The sequence below is a fragment of the Drosophila persimilis genome, unplaced genomic scaffold (assembly GCF_003286085.1).
Source record: "Drosophila persimilis strain 14011-0111.01,24,50 unplaced genomic scaffold, DperRS2 tig00000002-arrow-pilon, whole genome shotgun sequence".
In the NCBI taxonomy this organism is placed as follows: domain Eukaryota; kingdom Metazoa; phylum Arthropoda; class Insecta; order Diptera; family Drosophilidae; genus Drosophila; species Drosophila persimilis.
Genome location: NW_020825289.1, coordinates 18408332 through 18426673, shown reverse-complemented (window position 1 = coordinate 18426673; position 18342 = coordinate 18408332). Strand labels below are relative to the sequence as shown.

The 18342-nt window shown below is 45.7% G+C and overlaps 1 protein-coding gene and 1 long non-coding RNA gene across 10 annotated transcripts; one reads left to right on the top strand and one right to left on the bottom strand.

Annotated features, from left to right (window-relative positions):
- Nucleotides 1-180: 180 nt before the first annotated feature.
- LOC6592190 (dystrobrevin beta) lies at nucleotides 181-16216 on the bottom strand. Of its 9 annotated transcripts, none has more exons than XM_026986650.1 (10): nucleotides 15759-16216; nucleotides 5168-5512; nucleotides 5021-5106; nucleotides 4115-4944; nucleotides 3425-4040; nucleotides 3063-3173; nucleotides 2619-2684; nucleotides 1977-2273; nucleotides 1464-1507; nucleotides 181-1157 (listed from the first exon to the last, which is right to left on the bottom strand). In XM_026986650.1, exons 2-10 carry the CDS (start codon nucleotides 5500-5502, stop codon nucleotides 1092-1094), a joined length of 2451 nt encoding a protein of 816 aa, XP_026842451.1. In that variant the 5' UTR covers nucleotides 5503-5512; nucleotides 15759-16216; the 3' UTR covers nucleotides 181-1091. The 9 variants fall into 9 exon arrangements, with proteins under 9 accessions (XP_026842451.1, XP_002017760.1, XP_026842454.1 ...); XM_002017724.2 differs by lacking the exon at nucleotides 15759-16216 and adding an exon at nucleotides 11449-11467; XM_026986651.1 differs by lacking the exons at nucleotides 181-1157; nucleotides 15759-16216 and adding exons at nucleotides 1870-1894; nucleotides 11449-11467 and having other exon boundaries at nucleotides 1472-1507.
- Nucleotides 12409-12924, top strand: LOC113565200. Its single transcript, XR_003408516.1, has 2 exons — nucleotides 12409-12563; nucleotides 12617-12924. It is a non-coding gene; the product is annotated as an uncharacterized LOC113565200 (long non-coding RNA).
- Nucleotides 16217-18342: the final 2126 nt, after the last annotated feature.

Sequence of the window (18342 nt, the reverse complement as noted above, 5' to 3'; positions counted from 1 at the left end):
TTTACGCTTAAACGAAATTAAATTGGTTCGGCCAGCATAGTGAAAAATCTATTCCGGCTGGGTTGAATATCGATGGAGGCTAAGATGCGCCATTGATTGCATTAATAAGGAATTTAAAAAATTGTTTGTTTGATTGTTTAAAATGTGGTTTTATTTAGTTTTCTCATTTTGTAATATTTTTCAGTATTTAATGTATACTTTCTATAAATTTCTATGGTTTTTGTTTTCGTTTTCTATCTCGTGATCTATGCTTTATATGATTATATTGTATAACATTTTGTATGAATGAATATTATAAGTGATAATAATAGAAATTAAATCGAAATGGATCGCGATGCTGTTCATGCTCCTAGTTTCGGTTTAGTGTTCAACATTGGATTGGAATTTATTTTCTTTTCTTTTAAATAGTTATTGGCTTTACCGTATATCAAAGTGTATATTTCATATCCATTATATTGGATTGCCGATCTGGACCTACCACGAATCAGGCGTTTAGAATTTGTTTTTGATTTCTCAACAAATAAGTATCTAGTATTAAGTACATTTTTAAATGTCTATATCGTATTTGTATTTGCATTACGTGTTTGATTTTCACTTTGTTAATAAATATCCGCTTACGGAGGCGCTTAAAAGTCTAAAAGCCAAATACGAAATCGTAAAAACCTAAATTAAAAAACCCTCGATCTATCCATTCTCCTATCGAAAGTTTCCACGAGATTCAAGAGATTTGCGACTTAAAAGTGCAGTGCAACTGCGAGTCTTATTCATTGCTTCTTTACTGTCTACCGTGTGTTTGCATAAAATAATCATATAAATATATGTTAATAACCACTCCGCAAAAGTATAAATTGTAGGGATTAAGGTAGTGTAGGCTACGACTACTCCATAAAATAATCAATAAATAAATTGCTCTAAGTCAACATAAGAATTAGGGTAAAAAGCTAAGCGAGAGTCGTCTTCTTCGTATCGTCGTATCAGCTGCCTCGTATTCCTGCACTCCAGTGTACTCCATTCCTGCATTTCTGCATTGCATTCCTGCTGCTGCTGCTGTTACCCATCCGGCTCTGCCTTCACTGGTCCACTGAGACGAATTAGTTATTTTGTGAATTAAGACTCCATTGTGCAAACTGCTCCTGCCATTGGCTATTCGCATTTGCCTGCGGGGAGGAGGGGAGAAATTTCGATTAAATATGATGAACTGCAATGTTAAACATACGATATAGCCGTACTCAAGTAAACTCTGGCATGCAAAGGCAATCGAAAAGGGGAAATCAACTACACTAGCTACAGGATATACATAGAGAGATATATATATGTTGATAGATCAAATATACGAGTATGATTGTTGAATCGAGTGCATAGTACGAGTAGTAATAGGAGTACAAATCATAAGTAAAGATATACGGCGACAAGAACAACGTCAATAATCAGTTTGAGGAGGATTTCGAAGCGAAATCCTTTACCTTTTCGGTCCACTCTTGGTTATATGATTGAGATTCGTCGAAATCTGAAATTGTATCAAGTTTGCGGTAAACATAAGTGTCATTTATAAGACCAGAACGAACCAAAACAAAGATAATTCATTCGATTCCTCTTTCAGATTTTCAGACAAGCAGCCAACACATGAAACACGAATACGAGTGTATCTAAACTAACGAGAATGGGCTGACGGAGAGCTAGATATATATATATGTATAGAGATACGATTGATAGTGCATCCGTAATGAGATCTAAACAGAATAGAGTAGAATAGAGTGGAGTGGAGTGGAGTGGAACCTAGACAGCTACCTGCGAGCGGGTTGAGGGTGAGTGAGCGAGAGAAGATGACTCTAGAGCAAAGGCTAAGAATATTTTGTAGCTATATTTTACCTGAACGACGGTTATATCTTGTAACCTACGACGAACGGATTATATATTCAAACTATACTTCATGATATAAGCGTGCATTATCAACTGCAGTTCATCGATTGTCTCACCGATCTCGTGCAGGGCCGGGAACCCCGCCTGGTCATCGTCGATGAAGAGTTCGGGATGGTTGCGATAGCCCAGAATGCGGTTCACCTGCGACTGCTCGTCGCCGAGGCCGAAGGTGTAATCGAAATGAACCGGCGACAGGCGGGTATCATCCATATCTGAATCGGAGTCAGGTGGCGCCCCTTGGCACTCGTACTCCCCGTCGGTGCGGAAGATCTCCTCATACACCTGGCACTCGCACTCGTTGCACTCGCACTGACTCGAGCCCGAGGACTCGGCGCCCTCGATGTGTCGATATTCTTGAAGGTTTTATTTGTATTTTCATTTTCAGTTTAATGATTTTTTTTGGAATTTTTTGGGTTTCCCGTTTAGTTGACATACAAGAAATGAGGGAAAATTATAAAAGAAATGAAACCACGGAACAGAGAAGAAGTAGAGCGGTGGATTCAACTCAATGTTTGCAGCATTTTTTCTTATGCCGTCTATTTGGGAAATAATCTAAAATCAAAAGCAAACAAAAAGTAAAAAAACAGAATTGAGTTCAGGCTCAAAGAAGGAGGCCTCGAAGAAGGAGGAGCAGAAGGAGCAGGAGGAGGGCAAGGGCAACGACGTTGGCAGCGACGACAGCGACCAGGACAACTTACCCAACGGCATTATGAAACGAGCCTGGGGCAGGGAGCTTCCGCCTTGTCCATGTCCCGTTGCCCGTCCTGCAAAAGCGATAGACAAACACAAAGAGAGAGAGAGAGAGAGACCCAAAAACATACGCACACAGAAACAGAGAAAAGCATTCCATTCGAGGCGGGGGTGGGTGGGTGAGTGGAGTGGATTGTGGAGTGAGAGGAGAGCAGGTGGCTAGTGGCGGGTGTTGGCTCTAGAAGCTACTAAGTGCTACTAAATATCATTCCATTTTGGGTGCTTCTAATTGCGGTGCAAGAGCAGTCCAGGCAACTGCCGGTAACAGCAAATCTTCATCAGCAGAGAAGCTTTAGCGGGGGATCAGCACAGATACAGACACAGAGAGAGAGCGAGTGAGAAGAGTGAGGCGGAGAGCGGGGGCGTGGGCGTGGGCGGATCCAACGATTTACCTGCATTCAGGTCGCTGACCATATGGGATATGGCCGAGGTTATGTTATCGGCGGCTTCATTGAGCTCGGCATCGGCTGGACTGGGACTGGTGCTGCGCATTGGCGGTGGCGCTGCGAAGGCGAAGCGTTCAAGAAATTTGTGGTGTGTACGGTGTGTGTGTTGTGGTGGGTGTGCCACAGTGGGGTGGTGTTGCCCCTCCCCCGATTGCGGAGGAGGGGCCATTGAGTGAAGAATACATATTAATATCTATCCGACTGTTTGACCTTAACAAAAACCGTCGCGTGAACCAATTCTGCCATCAGCTTTCAATCAATTTTGCACAAAACGCCACCTAAATCCTTTCCCATCATTCCCTACTCACTTGCACTGCCATTGGCCGCAAAGGCGCTGCGCATGTCGCTGCTGATCAGATTGAGCTGCTCCAGCTGGCTCTGGCTGAAGGGTCCGTGGCCATGTCCCTGCTGCTGCTGTTGTTGCTGCTGCTGCTGCTGCTGTTGGGCCTGCATCATCTGCTGCTGGGTGACCCTCACTCCGGGCCCCCCCATGGGGTGCTGCATTTGCTGGGCATGCAGGGCACTCATCGGCGAGGTGCCCAGGATGCCGGCTCCTCCGCCGCCCGGCATGGGTGGCGACTTGCCTGACCTGGGACTCGAATTGGGCGTGGACCGGGGCGAGGCAGTCTGTTGGTTCTTCAGCATCCGCATCAGTCCCTCCAGCTGCTCCATTAGCTGGCGGCGCGAGTCCTGCAAGGCACCCAAGTGGCCCTCCAGCTCCCCCTTGCGCTGGCGCAGGGCGCGCAGCTCGTTGATCAGAGCCGGATTCTCGGGGGCCATCTGCTCGGTCTCCTGCTGGCGACGCAGGCGGGCTATCTCCCGCATAATCTCCTTGTTCTTGGACTCCAGCTGGGCGATCAGCTCGCGCTGGGCCCGCGAGTTGTCCGTGCCGATGGGCGTGGCGCTCTCGGACATATTCGAGGGCTGCGGGAATAACAGATTGGCTGAGTGGATGCTCTGCTTTGAAGATCACTGGATCACTGGATAGTGCTACTCACGGCTCGGTTCTCCTGGGCCAGACGGGCCGCATAGCGGGCAATCAGGCGATGCTCCTCATCGTTGGCCGAGGCGGCGGCTAGCCGGGAGATGGTGGTGCCGCCTCCGCCACCGCCGCCGGTACAGTTGGCACTGTCTATGCTGCGGCCGGTGGCCCGCGAGTCGAGGGTGCTGGAGCGGTCGAAGATGCCGGGCGGGAGGTGGCCGTGGTGGACGCCGGCGAGGGCCAGCGTGGGATCGTTGAAACCGTTGTGCGAGGGCAAGGGCGAGGGCGGCACGATGTGCGACAGGTTGAGGGTCTTTTCGGGCTGGTCCGGGAACCGTGGCAACACTTGCGTCGTCTTCTCGGGCACACAGCGGAAGCTCTTGCGCAGCGAGTGACCAATCTGTTTGCTGGGCGACTTGTAGCTCGAGTACTCCTTGACCTCGTGATCGTTTTGGTGATTCAGCGATGTCTTGCCGTGCCAAAAGCACTCCTGGCACAATTGGTAGGCGTGGCACCGCTGACAACGGTAACGAAATCCGGTGAAGTTTTCCTTGTGGCAAACAGAGCAGATCGTCGGGTGCACAATCGTCTCCACGGTGGCCAGCCTGTGCAGCAGTGGCAGCCACACGAGGCACGAGGGGCCCGGTTCGGACATAAGTGTTGCCATAAAATCGTTCACCGTCACCTTGTTCTCCGCCGGAAAGATCTCCTCCTCGAGCCCCTCCTTGTAGTGGAATGTGGGCGACTCGTAGACGGCCGCCGGCAGTGCCAGCACCTCCCGCAGGAATTCCCCCAGCTTCCAGGCCACCAGCTGTCCGGCTCCATCCGAAATCTGTGAAAAGATATCTGCAGCAAACGCAACAGAACAGAACCGAACAGATGAGATCTGATCTCTCTTTGAGTAAAGCTGAAGCCTACTCACATCTGAGCTTGTCCACCAGCTTGCCAGAGCACATGGTGGCCAGGGCCACCTTGATGGAGAACACACGTATCTTTCCCGAGTTATCACTGCAGAAAAGGAGAAGAAAAATGAGAATCATGGAGCCATGGTGCTATGGTGACGACCCACCTTGTATAGGCAGCCAGCAGCCAGTTGAGCAAGAGACCCGCCTTGGAGTCCACCGGCACCTGCTGGGCGGTGGGCAGGCGTTTGTTCAGATTGTGATAGAGCGACGAGACAAGGGTCTCCAGCCGGGCCACGCTGACCTCGCTCTGCGGCTCCAGGGTGTTCAGTCCGTTCTCGCGGAACGCCTCGATCACGTTCCATATGTCCACCAAATGGAGATTGGTCGACTTCTGTATGTAGCGCAGCTTCGAGGCCGTCCTGTACGAGGCGAAGCGTATGGAATCGAAGGTCTGTAGACGCAGATCCTGCAGGATGGCCACCCGCGGCTCCAGCTCCATTCTGATGTGCCTGTGGATTTAATTAAAAAGTATGCCACATACATTACTTATTATAATATAACACAATAATAATAATAGTTGCCCCCCCCTTTCCCCCCAACAAACTGGGTCATCGGTTGGGCGCGGGGCGGGTGGCGGGGGGGTCGGGGCACAGGACACATACAGCTCCCGCTGCCGCCTCTATTTTTTATTACATGTTCCATTGTGTTTGGCGTCTGCCTTCGACATCCTCCAATGGGGGCTGTCGTTGTCGTTGTCGTTATCGTCTGGCTGGCGGCAGCCACAGCATCGCCGGGCGCTGTGGCACGCTGTGGCACGCTGTGGCACGCGTCGGCTCCCTTGTGGCATTCGCCGGAAGTGGAAGTGAGCAGTCCACAGAGGCAGGGCTCCCCTTCGTCCCCCCTTTTTCCAGGCAGTGATTGGAACAATGAAAAATTTAATAATCCAGCCACCCACGCAAAAGTTGTGCCGCCATAAACCGCTTTGCCAGTCCAATTAATCGACAAGAGGATCCACTTCCCCACTTCACCACTCCACTCTTCCTCCCTCCCTTGGCATGTCCGAAGGATGCGAGTGAATGGGGAGCATAATTCATGCAACGAAGAACTTCAGAAGTTGCTGTCGCATCACGCCTCCCGTTCCATGACTTGCAATTGATTTTCCATCTCACAGGGCGGCAAAAAGGATATAGGGAAGCATTTCGAATTGCAAAATACCCGGTAATCAGATTAGGACTAAGCCAAACAGCAATCAGGCATCATTCAATCGCTGCACGACTCATTAGATTGGTGCCAAAGTAGAGGCCCTGCAACTACAGAGTTCCATGTGCCAGAGTAGGGTCCAGTCCCAGTTGCCTGCCTCTCGAAAAGTAACTTGAAATGTCCTTGACAAAAGGAGAAAGACAACGCCTGTGAGTCATCGTGCTCGTTCGAAAAATAAATGAAGAGCAACGAGTAATCGGAGAACTTTTCTTTGCAGATCTGGTTTCAGTTCCTGTCTCACAAAACGCATATATGTCTGGTGCTATGCTGTGCTGTCCTTTGCTGGCCAATTTAAAGAAGTCCTTCCATTTAAATGCTGCTTCCTTTTCCTGCCCGCCACCCAGATGGGGGGCGACCAAAAACGGAATTCAATTTCCAAAACTGCAAACTTTTTGTGTGAAAGATGAGGAGTTGATGAGGCCGACCAAGGACGAGGAGCAGGAGGCGCAGGATGCCACTGGTGATGGTGATGATGATGATGATGAAAATGACTCAGAAGGCGCTCTTCTTTTCCACCACTTGGGCATACGAAATAGGAACACATAACAAACACTGAACGAAATAAAAATACAAGTTTTTATTCTTCAAATGAAAAATGATACAAAAATAGCTCGAGCCGCACTTTTAGAGTGTAGAGTACCTGTTTTTTTTCTCAGTGTACACATATGCACCCACATACACATACACACACACACACACACAGAATCACGTATTCGCCGGGCACGAAGCGAGTGCTGGGGAGCTTTGCAAATATTGGCGCACGAAAGTATGCAACAAGAAAGACCTGGCTGAATAATTTCGAGTTTTGGTCAGGAAGGAAAGAGCAAGAGCGAGGGAGAGAGAGAGAGCGAAAGAGTGCACAAAGAGAGGGAAGGAGAGCGTTGCGTGGTGAGGGAATTCCGCATTGCCAGGGGCTGCTGCTGCTGCTGCAGCTGGGACTCCTGCCACTGCTCCTGATCCCGTTCACGCCGCTGCTACTAGCCCCAGAGCGATGACATCCTGCTCCTCTCGGACGAGTTTGTGGCAAGTGGCCGCCCTCCGATTACACACAGAGGGCAAAGGAGGACCCCTATTTGTGTCATTCAGAGAACTCTGCACTAAAAAATTCTCTTTTTCTGTCGTTGTCAGCATATGCATACATACTAAATAGCACACACACACACACACACACACACACACATACATATATGCATATAAATTCCATTGCAAAATGTTCTCATGACACCTCAGCGTACCCCCACGTTTCCCCCCCTTTAAATGGGATTTCCCCAATTGCCACTTTTGTGCCCTCCCAACCGCAATTGTTTCCAGGTCTTTGGCTGTGGCTGTGGCTGTGGCTGTGGCTGCTTTTGGGCCACAATTCATGCAGATTTCTTGCCTGTTTTATTTAGTCGCCATTTAAGTGGATTTAATCTGGACAGCATGCCGCAAAACTTTTCTGCTCTGCAGACGACACTTTGACGAGAACTTTTTCTGCAACTTTCAGCCAGCAAACGTTGCGTCGATGGCCACAGATTCGAATTTCATTACCGGAGGAAATTGCAATTGGATCTTGCTCCATGGAAATGGGGTGATGTGCGTGGCGGGGCGGGGAGTAAATATCGTATATGAATCAGGAGGAAATATCAAAGAGACCTTCGCTCAAAACCTATCAAGCTGTCAGTACCTTACATTACGATAGCAAAAGAGCAGCAAAATAGAGAGGCTATCAAGCAACGAATAGTCGAATACAGTCGAACTTCCATAAGGCTTCAAGGCTGTTAAGGGAAGCCAATACATCTCCAATCATCTTGCCATCCAACCACTTGCCTCAAACTCCGAGTGTCCCTATGCCACAGCGAATTCCCTTGCCTTCTCCCTCGTACGCTTCGAAACTTAGCTTGCTGTCACCTCTGCCTCTGCCTCTACCTTTGCCTCTACAAACTGAAAACTTATGGCGTCACATTTATAGTTCGGGAAGTTTGGTAGGAAACGAACAATTAAAATAATTTCAGTAGGGAGATCGTACAGGCGTAGGGCCAACGAGAGGGAACATTGTGAGTAGCTGCTACGGCCGCAACTGTACCTCTATAACCGCAACAGGCACAGCAGACCAGGTAACGAGTGTTTTAGAGAGCGAGATCGAGAGAGAATGAAATGGCCTTCTTCATTCTGACCATAATAATGATCCAGATTCGACAATCTGGTAGATATGGTAATTTTGTATGCTTTTGCATATTTTATTTTAAGTTTTAAAGTACACTTTTAATAGTGTCATATCACAGAAGTCTGGATAGAGAATATCGTTGCTCAATCTCTTATAGTCTCTGAGAACTAGTCGCTCATAGGGACGGACGGACGGATACTATACTCATTTTGAGTACAAATATATTCGCTCTAAGGAAATTGGTTGTAAGGAGATCAAAACCTACTGAAAACCGAAAAAAATTTCCGTGTTTTGGAAATAGATTCGTTATATAGAAAACTTCACTGTACGGAAGTTCGTTATGGAGAAGTTCGACTTTACTCTGCCTTTACTCTACTTTACTGCCTTACCTTTACTTTACTTTACTCTTAATATACAAAGATTTAAACGAGATTACGAAAAGTTGTAATTAACTTTTGCTGTCAAAGCGGATTCATTTTTCCCGAATAGCAGGGGACATTGAAGGATTTGTCATTAAATAAGCATTCATCCATGCACTGCATGAGTGACCCCAAATGCACCCTACTCCGAGGGAGGGCCGAAGCAGGTAGCAGGTAGCAGCAGCAGGAGCAGGAGCTCACGTAGATGCTCAATTTACTAACGGAGCAGAAAAACGTAGCAAAAACCGGAGCAAAAACCGCATAGATGAACTATGTGGAGGGGGGAGGGAGGGGTTATGGGGGACAACACGGACGATGGCGTGTCCAGGGACCTGCATCAAAAGATTTCAAAGTTCTTCCCTCTGCATTGCCTTTGCTTTGTTTTTGCGCTTTTTCCCGCAACAGAAATTAAACAAGTTTCGGTAGAAAGTTGTCCGTGGCCGTGTCCGGATCTGGGTGTCCTGTTCGTCCTGGCTGTGTTCCATTTGCGTGCCAGAGAAATCAAAGCGGCGAACAGAACTCCACCGATGATAACCGGGCACATAATTTGCAATTTCAGTCGCACACAGAAAGCCACCGGAGGACGGGTGGCACGGGGGAAAGGCATTTCGTTTCGTTTCATTTCATTCCGTGAAAAATTCCTGACTTTCCGTTCTGGAACGAGGCAACAGGCAGACAGAACAGAGCTCGTGCCAGAAGTGGATTGCATGTCTGGCAAAAATGATGATCGACTGAAATCGCAGGCCGTGCAATAACCTTTCTGTTTTCAGGCGGCAAGCCAAAGGAGACAGAAGGCTGGAGCAGCCAGACACTAACTGGTAGTGCTACGGTCTTAATTGAAAAATTTAGCCAAACTTCGATATACACAAGCACAGTGTACGCTCGATAGATGAACCACAGGGCCCATCTGCCTATGCTCGTGGTGAATCAGTCCTTGGTTTTCGGGGATGCACTGTACGGGGATGTGCCTGTAATTTTGCACACAGGCATGCAGGTACATATGCTCCAAAAGTCATAATTGATTGCTTTTCCACAGCCAGTCCCAGACCCACCTCTGGATCCCATGCTAGCCAGGAAAATCCTACTGAAATTAGTTCATGAACACAACAAAAACTCTTCCAACAAAACGAAGGAGAGATGACGGAGACGGAGACGGAGACGGTGACGGTGACGATGTGCCACGTCACAAAAAAAAAAAAAACAACAAACAAGAAAACAGAATCAGAAGCACAAGCTGGAAGGAAGTTGTGTCCCAGTTAGAGGCTAAGAACTGTCATCATCCTCGTCAGAATGCACACGGAGTAATTATGTGTGCAGTGCAAAAATGGGAGCATTCACTGTAGGGAGCCTCAAGGGGGGGAGGGAGGTGCGCTGCCTGTGCCACTTACAACAACTCAAATGGTAAATGCGAAATGCAAATGCACATTCCAGAACGCCACAAAGCCCCATTAGTCGTCGGATGCCGCTGTTGCTGCCTCTCAAGGATTACCAAAGGGACTCAGAAAACAAGCACTATGGGGATTTTGTGGGAATGAGCCCCCCGCCGTGGCATTAGGCCTTGAGCCCCAGTTGGGGCGTTGCTTGTTTGATGTTGTAGTTCCAGCCGGGCGTCCATCGCTGCAAGAGTTTACTTTATCTATGGATCTCTAATAGATTCGACTGGTGCAAAACCGCAGCGCAGTCGATCGGCCGCCAGCCAAGGTCATGGGCGAGTGAGTGAGCGAAAGCGGGACAGAGGCATATGCAAAATGCGATAAGCTCCGTCTTGCTGTGTGAGAAAAGAGAGTGCAAGGCGTGATGCCCTGCAGTCTGCCAGATCGGTGTTGGGTTACTTTATTTGCGCAGTGTGCGGCTCTCTTCGCCACACTTTAAAGGCGCTCTCTCGTTCGCTTTGGCAAAGCTTTGGCTTTGGCTCTCTTGGCTTTACCGCTACTCCTCCTGTTGGGAGAGGCTGTTTGCTGGCATTGCCAGAAGCAAACGAAGTGATGGATAAAATCTAAATTTCCACTTTGAATAAATACATTTTCCAAGCTACAAATTGAATAAGCAAATTAGCACGTCTATTGGTTCAAGGCCCGCACCTGCAGCCACCCGCCCACGCCGTAAATCAACCAGTTACACATTCCTCTCGAAATATGCAAATAATCTCTGGGTAAGCGATTTAGCAATTGATTGAGATAGGAGGAGATTGAGTTGGCTTTGGACAGATATAGATCTCTCGGGGTGTGACAACTGCCCCCCAGACAATGAATGATACATCCAATCCAACCGATGACAATCCCTTGTATAATTAGCACAGATGAGTGAACGATTCTAACGATTCTATCTAACAATTTGCGACCCAGTCAGAGGAGTCACGTCCTATTTTTGGCATAAACAAACCTCAGATATTGTGAGTGGAAAACCCATAGAAAATTCAAGCTGCAACCTTTTGTAAATGGTAAGCTAATTGCCCAAACGAGTCCAACAACAAAATGTATGCCAAAGTATTTTACACAGACACACGAAAAGAAAACAAGAGAGGGCCGGAATGAAGAGTGGGTGGCGGGTAGGGGTGTCCGCATGGGCTTTTCCCACTCGAAACTTTGCCCACGCGGGGCGCACACACAAAATGTCTTACGAAATGGAACATCCAAATAAACAGCATTCCGTGTGGGCAGTTCTTCTCATTTCACGATCTATTTGGAGGCCCGAGCCAGTCAGGCAGGCAGACGGGCAGTGATAACGATCTGCAAAGCAAATAGACCGCAGACGATAAGATATACAGTACTTCGTTTCAATGTCTGTCTCTCGATGTCTGTCTGTGCCTTGGGGGCAGAGATAATTGTGCAATTTCTGTGCAATCTTTTGGCATCGGGCCGCTCTCTGCCGCTCACCCACTCACCCGCTCTCCCGCTCTCTGCTGCTCACGTCAGCGACCACAGGCAAGTCAATCAACTGTAATCGGAATGGGAATAGGAATGGGAATGGAAATGGAATTTGAAACCGAATTCGAAGAGGTTGCGGCAAAGAAAACTGACAAGCACAAGCCGCAGCTGAATCGTAGAACAAATCAATGCGGGGCCAGGGCTAAAGTGGACACGAGTGGTTAGACCAAGACCCACCAAGACCTCTACTACCCAATCGTCTGGCATTCCGTTTCGCTTCTTTGACGTTCATTCTTACATTCTTTTTTTTTTCTTCTTAGTTTTTGCATAAATCCATAATGAGATTTAAAATGCAAACTGTCGCAGATAATGGCATTGTCCGAGATGTTCAACAATCAATGCAGCTTATGACATAAGATTCCAAAAAAGAAATCAGAGAAAGAAAGAAATTATTACTGAATTCTCTTCTGGGAGAAATATTAATGATTTAAATTGCTCATAAAACGATTTTCAATAGGCGTTTCACCATTTAATATTGATTCGATTTCAGCCCCATTCAAATTCCTCAATAACCAATAAACAGCAATAAATATCGTACTGTAAACAATAAATTCAATTATTGGCACGTTTTACTGAAGCGGAAGTTAATTTTCTAAATATTTGTGGTTTTCCCACAAATATGTTTACAAACAAAAGCAAAAGATTAAACGATTTAGATGGATATTTCCCTGTTTCCCTGTTTCCGTGAGTTTTTGTTTTGTATACATACATATATGGAAATCATCAAGTAGACATTGAAATCTACAACTAACAATAGTTTCGGGCCAGTCTGACTTTCCCAATTTCCGCCCACAGTAAAGACCATAAGGTGAGTCCTGGATGGTAGTCTCTCCGATTGATTGACGTTATACCCCTGATTAGCCAAAGATCATGCCCTGCTGCAGACGCTTCTGTCGAGCCTGTCGTCGCTGGTACTGCACCAGAAGCCTGAAGTCGAGCTGTGGGGCCTATCGTGGCCCCTGTTCCGGACCGTGCGGGGGCCCCTGCTATGGCGAAAGCTGTGGAACCTGCTGTGGCAACTGCTCCTGCTGCTGCGTGATTTGCTCTAGTGGCCTCGGAACGTGTGGCCAGCCCTGCTGTAGATCCTACATCTGACGGATCTATAAGGAGTTTGGACTTTACTGTGTGTGCAAATTGGGACTCTTGTGAAAATGTAATCTGAAAATGTTTGTGAAACGAGTGTTGGTGTGGATTCCGGGAAAGGTGTACTCGGTTCTGTCTAAAAATAACCATCCTCCTGATCCATCCGGGGCCTGCTTCAGGCGGGGAGGCTTCACGCTCCACTTGCCTGCAATCTCGTTTAGCCAGCGCCTGTAATGGAAATCCCTCTCGCCATACATGAATGGCTCTTGGATATGGCCTCGGAACAGTGCGGGAGGGCGAAGGAGGGCAGAGTAAATGCGATTACGGGCATAAACGATTAATTTTTATTGCATTTAGCTCGGTCTCTTGTTTTATAAACTAATTAAAGCACACAGAGTGGACAGGCGCCAGTTCTGTGACCCTGTTGCCCCCCCGTTTGCCCCATCCTCCCATTGCACGACTTGAACGACTTCAAAGCAAGACAAAACAGCAGACAAAAAAAGGGTTAATTGTCTATTCCATCCTCTCACTCTCTGATGGCCCCTCTCATAAATCCCCTTGCACTCCCACTTTTCCTTTCTTCACGCTCTCGTGGTCGCGGTGGAGGTTGCACTTTCAACTCGTATACTCTTCCACGGCGGTATTCCAATTTTCATCAGATGTTTGCAGCAGGAACAAGACTGAACGAAAGACCCGGCAAGGGTATCAACTGCTGCGACTCCCGGAGCCTTGACTTTCTTTGTGTTTCATGTGCTTCTTTGGTTTTGGGGACAAGTTGTGGCAGAGCAGAGCAATGTTTCTAGGCCGAAATTACTCCGTGGCGTGGCCCTCTTGTTTCGGTGTCGGTTCCCTTTGTTCTCTTTCTTTTCCCATTGTTGTTGTCTTGTTGTGGGTGGTTTGCTCTCTCACTCTCGCTCTATGTTGTGTATGTGTGCTTTATTTTTTCATGTCACGCCTCATTTAGCTTTTCACAACATTTCCACCAAACCAACACCGAACTCAAGCAACCGCCAACGTGTGCCGCACTCACTCAGAAATAGTATCTGGGAATCTGGAGCACTGCTCGTCGCTCTCAAAATTAACCAAAAGAAACTAGGCTATCCCATCCGTGTGTTTGGGAGCGTATCAACGAGCTAGATCAAACTGGAGCAATGCATTGGGCGCCCGCCCCCGCCTACGCCTCCGCCATCCCCCCAAATATGTTCAAGCTAATTGAATTCAACGGAAGGTCAAAGGATGCTATCAAGAAAACAATTTGTAATCAGAGAACGGAATCAATTAAGTAACAAACAATAGAAGACTAACATCGAATAGCTGTGGGTAACCATCGTTCATATGTATGTATGTATAGCCACATTTTGTTTGTTTGTTTACCCATTTACCGCGTACAATCATTAATTCCATACTAATTCCACTTTTGATTTATTGTAATTGATATAAATAGTGCCTACGTTTCATTTGATGCGAATTCCGATACTGAAATAATCTATGCAATTTTGTGAAAGTGAAATTTTCTACTATCAAGTGACACGCACACCCTCAAACGATCTATTTATTGCTTGTTTATAGATGTACAACGTACGCTTCTGGGTGTAGGTGTTGGAATTCCAACGCTCGGCTCGTGTCGGCTGGGCTTGATTCTACATTTCGTCGGCGCCTTCGGCTTAGCACCTGCTCTTCGTGTGAGCCGAGGGCCCCGCTCTCGTTGCCTCTCACCTCTCCACCCGCCGAGACTGTCTCTTTCTGGCCAGTGGAGATGGGTGCTGAGCAGCAGCCGCCGTTTTTCAAATGCTAAAATTGGCGATTAGTCAAAATGATGTCACCGAGTTATTTTGATTGTTTTGTTTTTTTTTTGTATATTTATTTTGCTTGACTTTTGCATTTTGGCGACATCTTGCCCATAAATTCGATACGATTGTTTTCCTTTTCAATAGTGACGAATGGATATTGTAGCTCACGGTGAGGAAATGCGCTCTGCAGCCGATAAGCGCTGGAATGTCCCGATGGGTGCCCTATCGGACGATGGGGGGGCCAGCCCCAATTTAAAATGACATTTCATCCACAACTTTATGACGAAATCGAATTATTTATCATACTCTTTTCGGGGGGTCCTACGGTATTTCTCATAAGTTTGAAACGCAGAGAACCTTCTCGTACCTACGAGAACTCAGCACTTTTAGTGATCAAGCAGCAGTGGATACAGAAAACCATATTACATTTCTTAGTGGAGGTACGATAGAATATGGTAGGAGTTATAAAAGTGCTGCACAGCCCTTACTTTGGCTGAAAAACAATAAGGACAATTCTGTCGCATAATACCCGTTTATTTTTACATTTAAATCAAAGCCGAACCATTAAATAATTATACCTGGTTTTCCATGGTTTCTATTCGCCCTGTAAGCCATTATATCTGCAAGGGTATTTCCAGGTTCGACCCCCAAAGCGATGATATCTTTCTCGCCTAATTAATCACCAGACCGACAGTCTGCCATATGGCAACGGGGCCAATATCTGATCTAATCGCCTTTGAAAATCTTTCGTGCCTAATGAAAATTTCGCAAAAATAAGTTAAAGCTCAATTGAGCTTCCCATGCCACGATAAACCCAATTGAATAACGAAATGGAAACGATGGGAAGGCAGGCGGAGGCTCCGGGGCGTGGCATGATAATTTATTCGGTACAAATATTTCTGAACTATTTCCAGACAAAAGCAACTGCACAGACAAGGGGGAGGGGGGGCGTGTGAGGGGTGGACTGTTTTTTATGAATGAACATTTTCGCTGCGTCGCACACAATAACGGGAAAACTCTACTACGCAGCCTGCGTCGTAGGAGGAATGAAAATTGAGCAATTTGCGCTACATGAAGACCGCGGGGGTGTGCCATTACTATTGTTGTGTCTTCTGTTTTTTGTTGTTTACCTTTTGTAATTAGCAACGTTTCTTATGCGTCACTTTTTGCCCCGCGCGTCGTCGATGGAGTTGCTGCTGAGCTGCTTCTTCTTCACTTCTTGTAACTAACTGTTCTTCCCTCGCTCTCTTATTTTGTTGGGAATTAATTTTCACCTGCTGTTCAGTCTGCAAAAACTTCACTTGTCAGAGAGGCTGCGCCCTTTGGCCCTTTGTAAAAATATGTTAAGCCAATAAACTTCTTTTTACACACACACACGAACACGCACGTACGCGGGAGAGCGGGGGAGCAGAGCCGAGTTTTAATCCGCGCTGGAACACATATACACTTTCGGATGAGATAAGAAAGGAGGGAGAGGCAGATAAACTTTCGCACGAGAATTGACGTCGGCCAGCGAATATATCTTATCAACGAATTTGTTTACCAAGTTTTGCTTAAAAACATCGCGCTGCACCACCGCTCGCTCTCTTGGATTTTTGGTTTTGGCAGCGCAGCGACGTCGACGTCGCAAAAACAACAACAAATTCTGACACACCAGTGTGACCGCGGACCCATTAATAAAATATACCGTCTGACAGTTTGAAATATACCAAAATATACCGTCTCATTTTCAAAATATACCGCAAATAAATTAACGAGTTAACAAAATTTGTGAATTATTCTTTTCCATCATACATATTTCTTGTTTTTGATATTCGGTTTAATATTATTAGCTAGGACTAGTATTAGCTGATAAATGAATCAATAATTTTTTTGTCTATAATATTGGCTAATTTTAAATACTCCCTTTATTTTTTTGGATGGTGTCTAAAACATTGAACAAAAAACGTCAACAAAAAATGTAAGAAATTGAACCAAACTTGTTATTGTTGTTTCGAAACACAACCGCGAGAGAGCAACGTTTGAAGAGAGCAAAAAGAGTCGAGTGGTGCGCGCCAAATAGAAATTGTTTCAAAGTGAATGAACGACAAGAATTTAAATGCAATCCATTGGAATGAATGATGCACGAAAGCACGATTTGATATAGCGAAAATTCAAAAAACCTACGTATAGAAGTTTCTATGTCTTTTTTTCCTAAATATACCTTAAAAAATTAAATTTAATAGATTAATGAAATTGTTTGACCGTAAATGGTCACCCTGACGCTCGCTCTCTTGGATTTTTGGTTTTGGCGCAGCGCAGCGACGTCGACGTCGTAAAGACAACAACAATTCTGACACACGTTACTCGTTACTGGTTATAATGTGGGATATAAGAGGTATTAATGGTTGGAAGAAGATGGTAAGGAAAAACAGACCGGAAAATGCAACGAGTGCAAGGTAAAATCCACCCAATTTGCTTAATATGTCCTAAACATGAGGTGAGGTTCAATTGCAATTTGTCTTGGCTGTTTTTGACTGTTATCCGTACCCGTTTTTTATAGCCCATTCAAAATTACAACTCATTTTTTCGTTGCAGGAGAGAGTAACAGTGTGCCCGGCTAGCCCTTAGAAATACCATAAATATACCGATGAAAAAACAAACTTAGCTCTTTTAACCGCGCTCTATTTAAACATATGAACAACTGGAGTAAAACTGCGCAAAAGAATCCTGTTTGTGAATTCTTCTTGTATATCCATCCTATTCGTCCTCTTTACTTACAAATAAAAACCACGATATATTTCCCCTGAACTGCGCTAAAGTTCTTGAAGATTCATAATTTTTGTGGAGAGTATTTCAATACACAAACAAAGAACGTCAACAAAAATATTCCTTTTATACGCTGTAATAAAAATGAGAATAGGAGTACAGTTGATTTTTCTCTTTTCTGTAACTTGAATTTTCTATATTTCAAACTTAAACGGGGGGCAACAGCGTTTAGGAAGCAATTACGTTAAAATTTACTTAACTCGAACTTCCAAAAGTAGAATTTCTTCATAATTCGAATGCAAATATAGGCACCGTCCTCTTGCAAGAGTTATATTGAGGTCTACAATGAGGTTTTTAAACACAGTTTCCTTCAGATGACGACATCATGGACACTTATACCTCCCAGTAGGAAGCGTTTCCGACCCCATAAAGTATATATATTTTTGATCAGCATAAATAGCCGAGTCGATATAGCCATGTGTGTATGTCCTATAAGAGTTAGAGCAACCAAATTTTGTATCAGACTCCTTGAAATTTCACTATTACAGTGTATTTCAAAATTTCGCGCCGCCCTCTTCCGCCCAAACAAAGGACGAAAATTTGAGGAATCAAATATTTTTAAGATAATAAAAAAACTAAAAACGCAAATTGACGAATCTGGATCAGATATGATTATTAATAGAGACAGAATACATAAATCAACTTTCGGTTGCTACACAACGCCGTCCATGCCCTCATTTTCTGTCTCTCTCTCTCTCTCTTTGTCGGGAATTACGTGTGTAGCTGCGAAACTACGTGGATATTAGTTCAAGTCAGTAATATCTGATCGAAAGGCAGTTAGTGACAGTTCAACGATCAAATTCGTAGCTAATGATTTTACTGTGCATAAACAAATTTCTCCCTGCGATCGAAAAAAATTCATTTTGGTAATAAAACTTCACCCATGAAGTTCTCAGTGATATCGGT

Coding starts and splice junctions, on each gene's coding strand:
- LOC6592190 (XM_026986650.1), bottom strand. CDS start 5,502: ATGGAGCTGGAGCCGCGGGTGGCCATCCTGCAGGATCTGCGTCTACAG. Junction 5,107..5,167: donor CTGCTGGCTGCCTATACAAG/GTGGGTCGTCAC, acceptor CCTTTTCTGCAG/TGATAACTCGGGAAAGATAC. Junction 2,685..3,062: donor GGTCAGCGACCTGAATGCAG/GTAAATCGTTGG, acceptor TCGCTTTTGCAG/GACGGGCAACGGGACATGGA.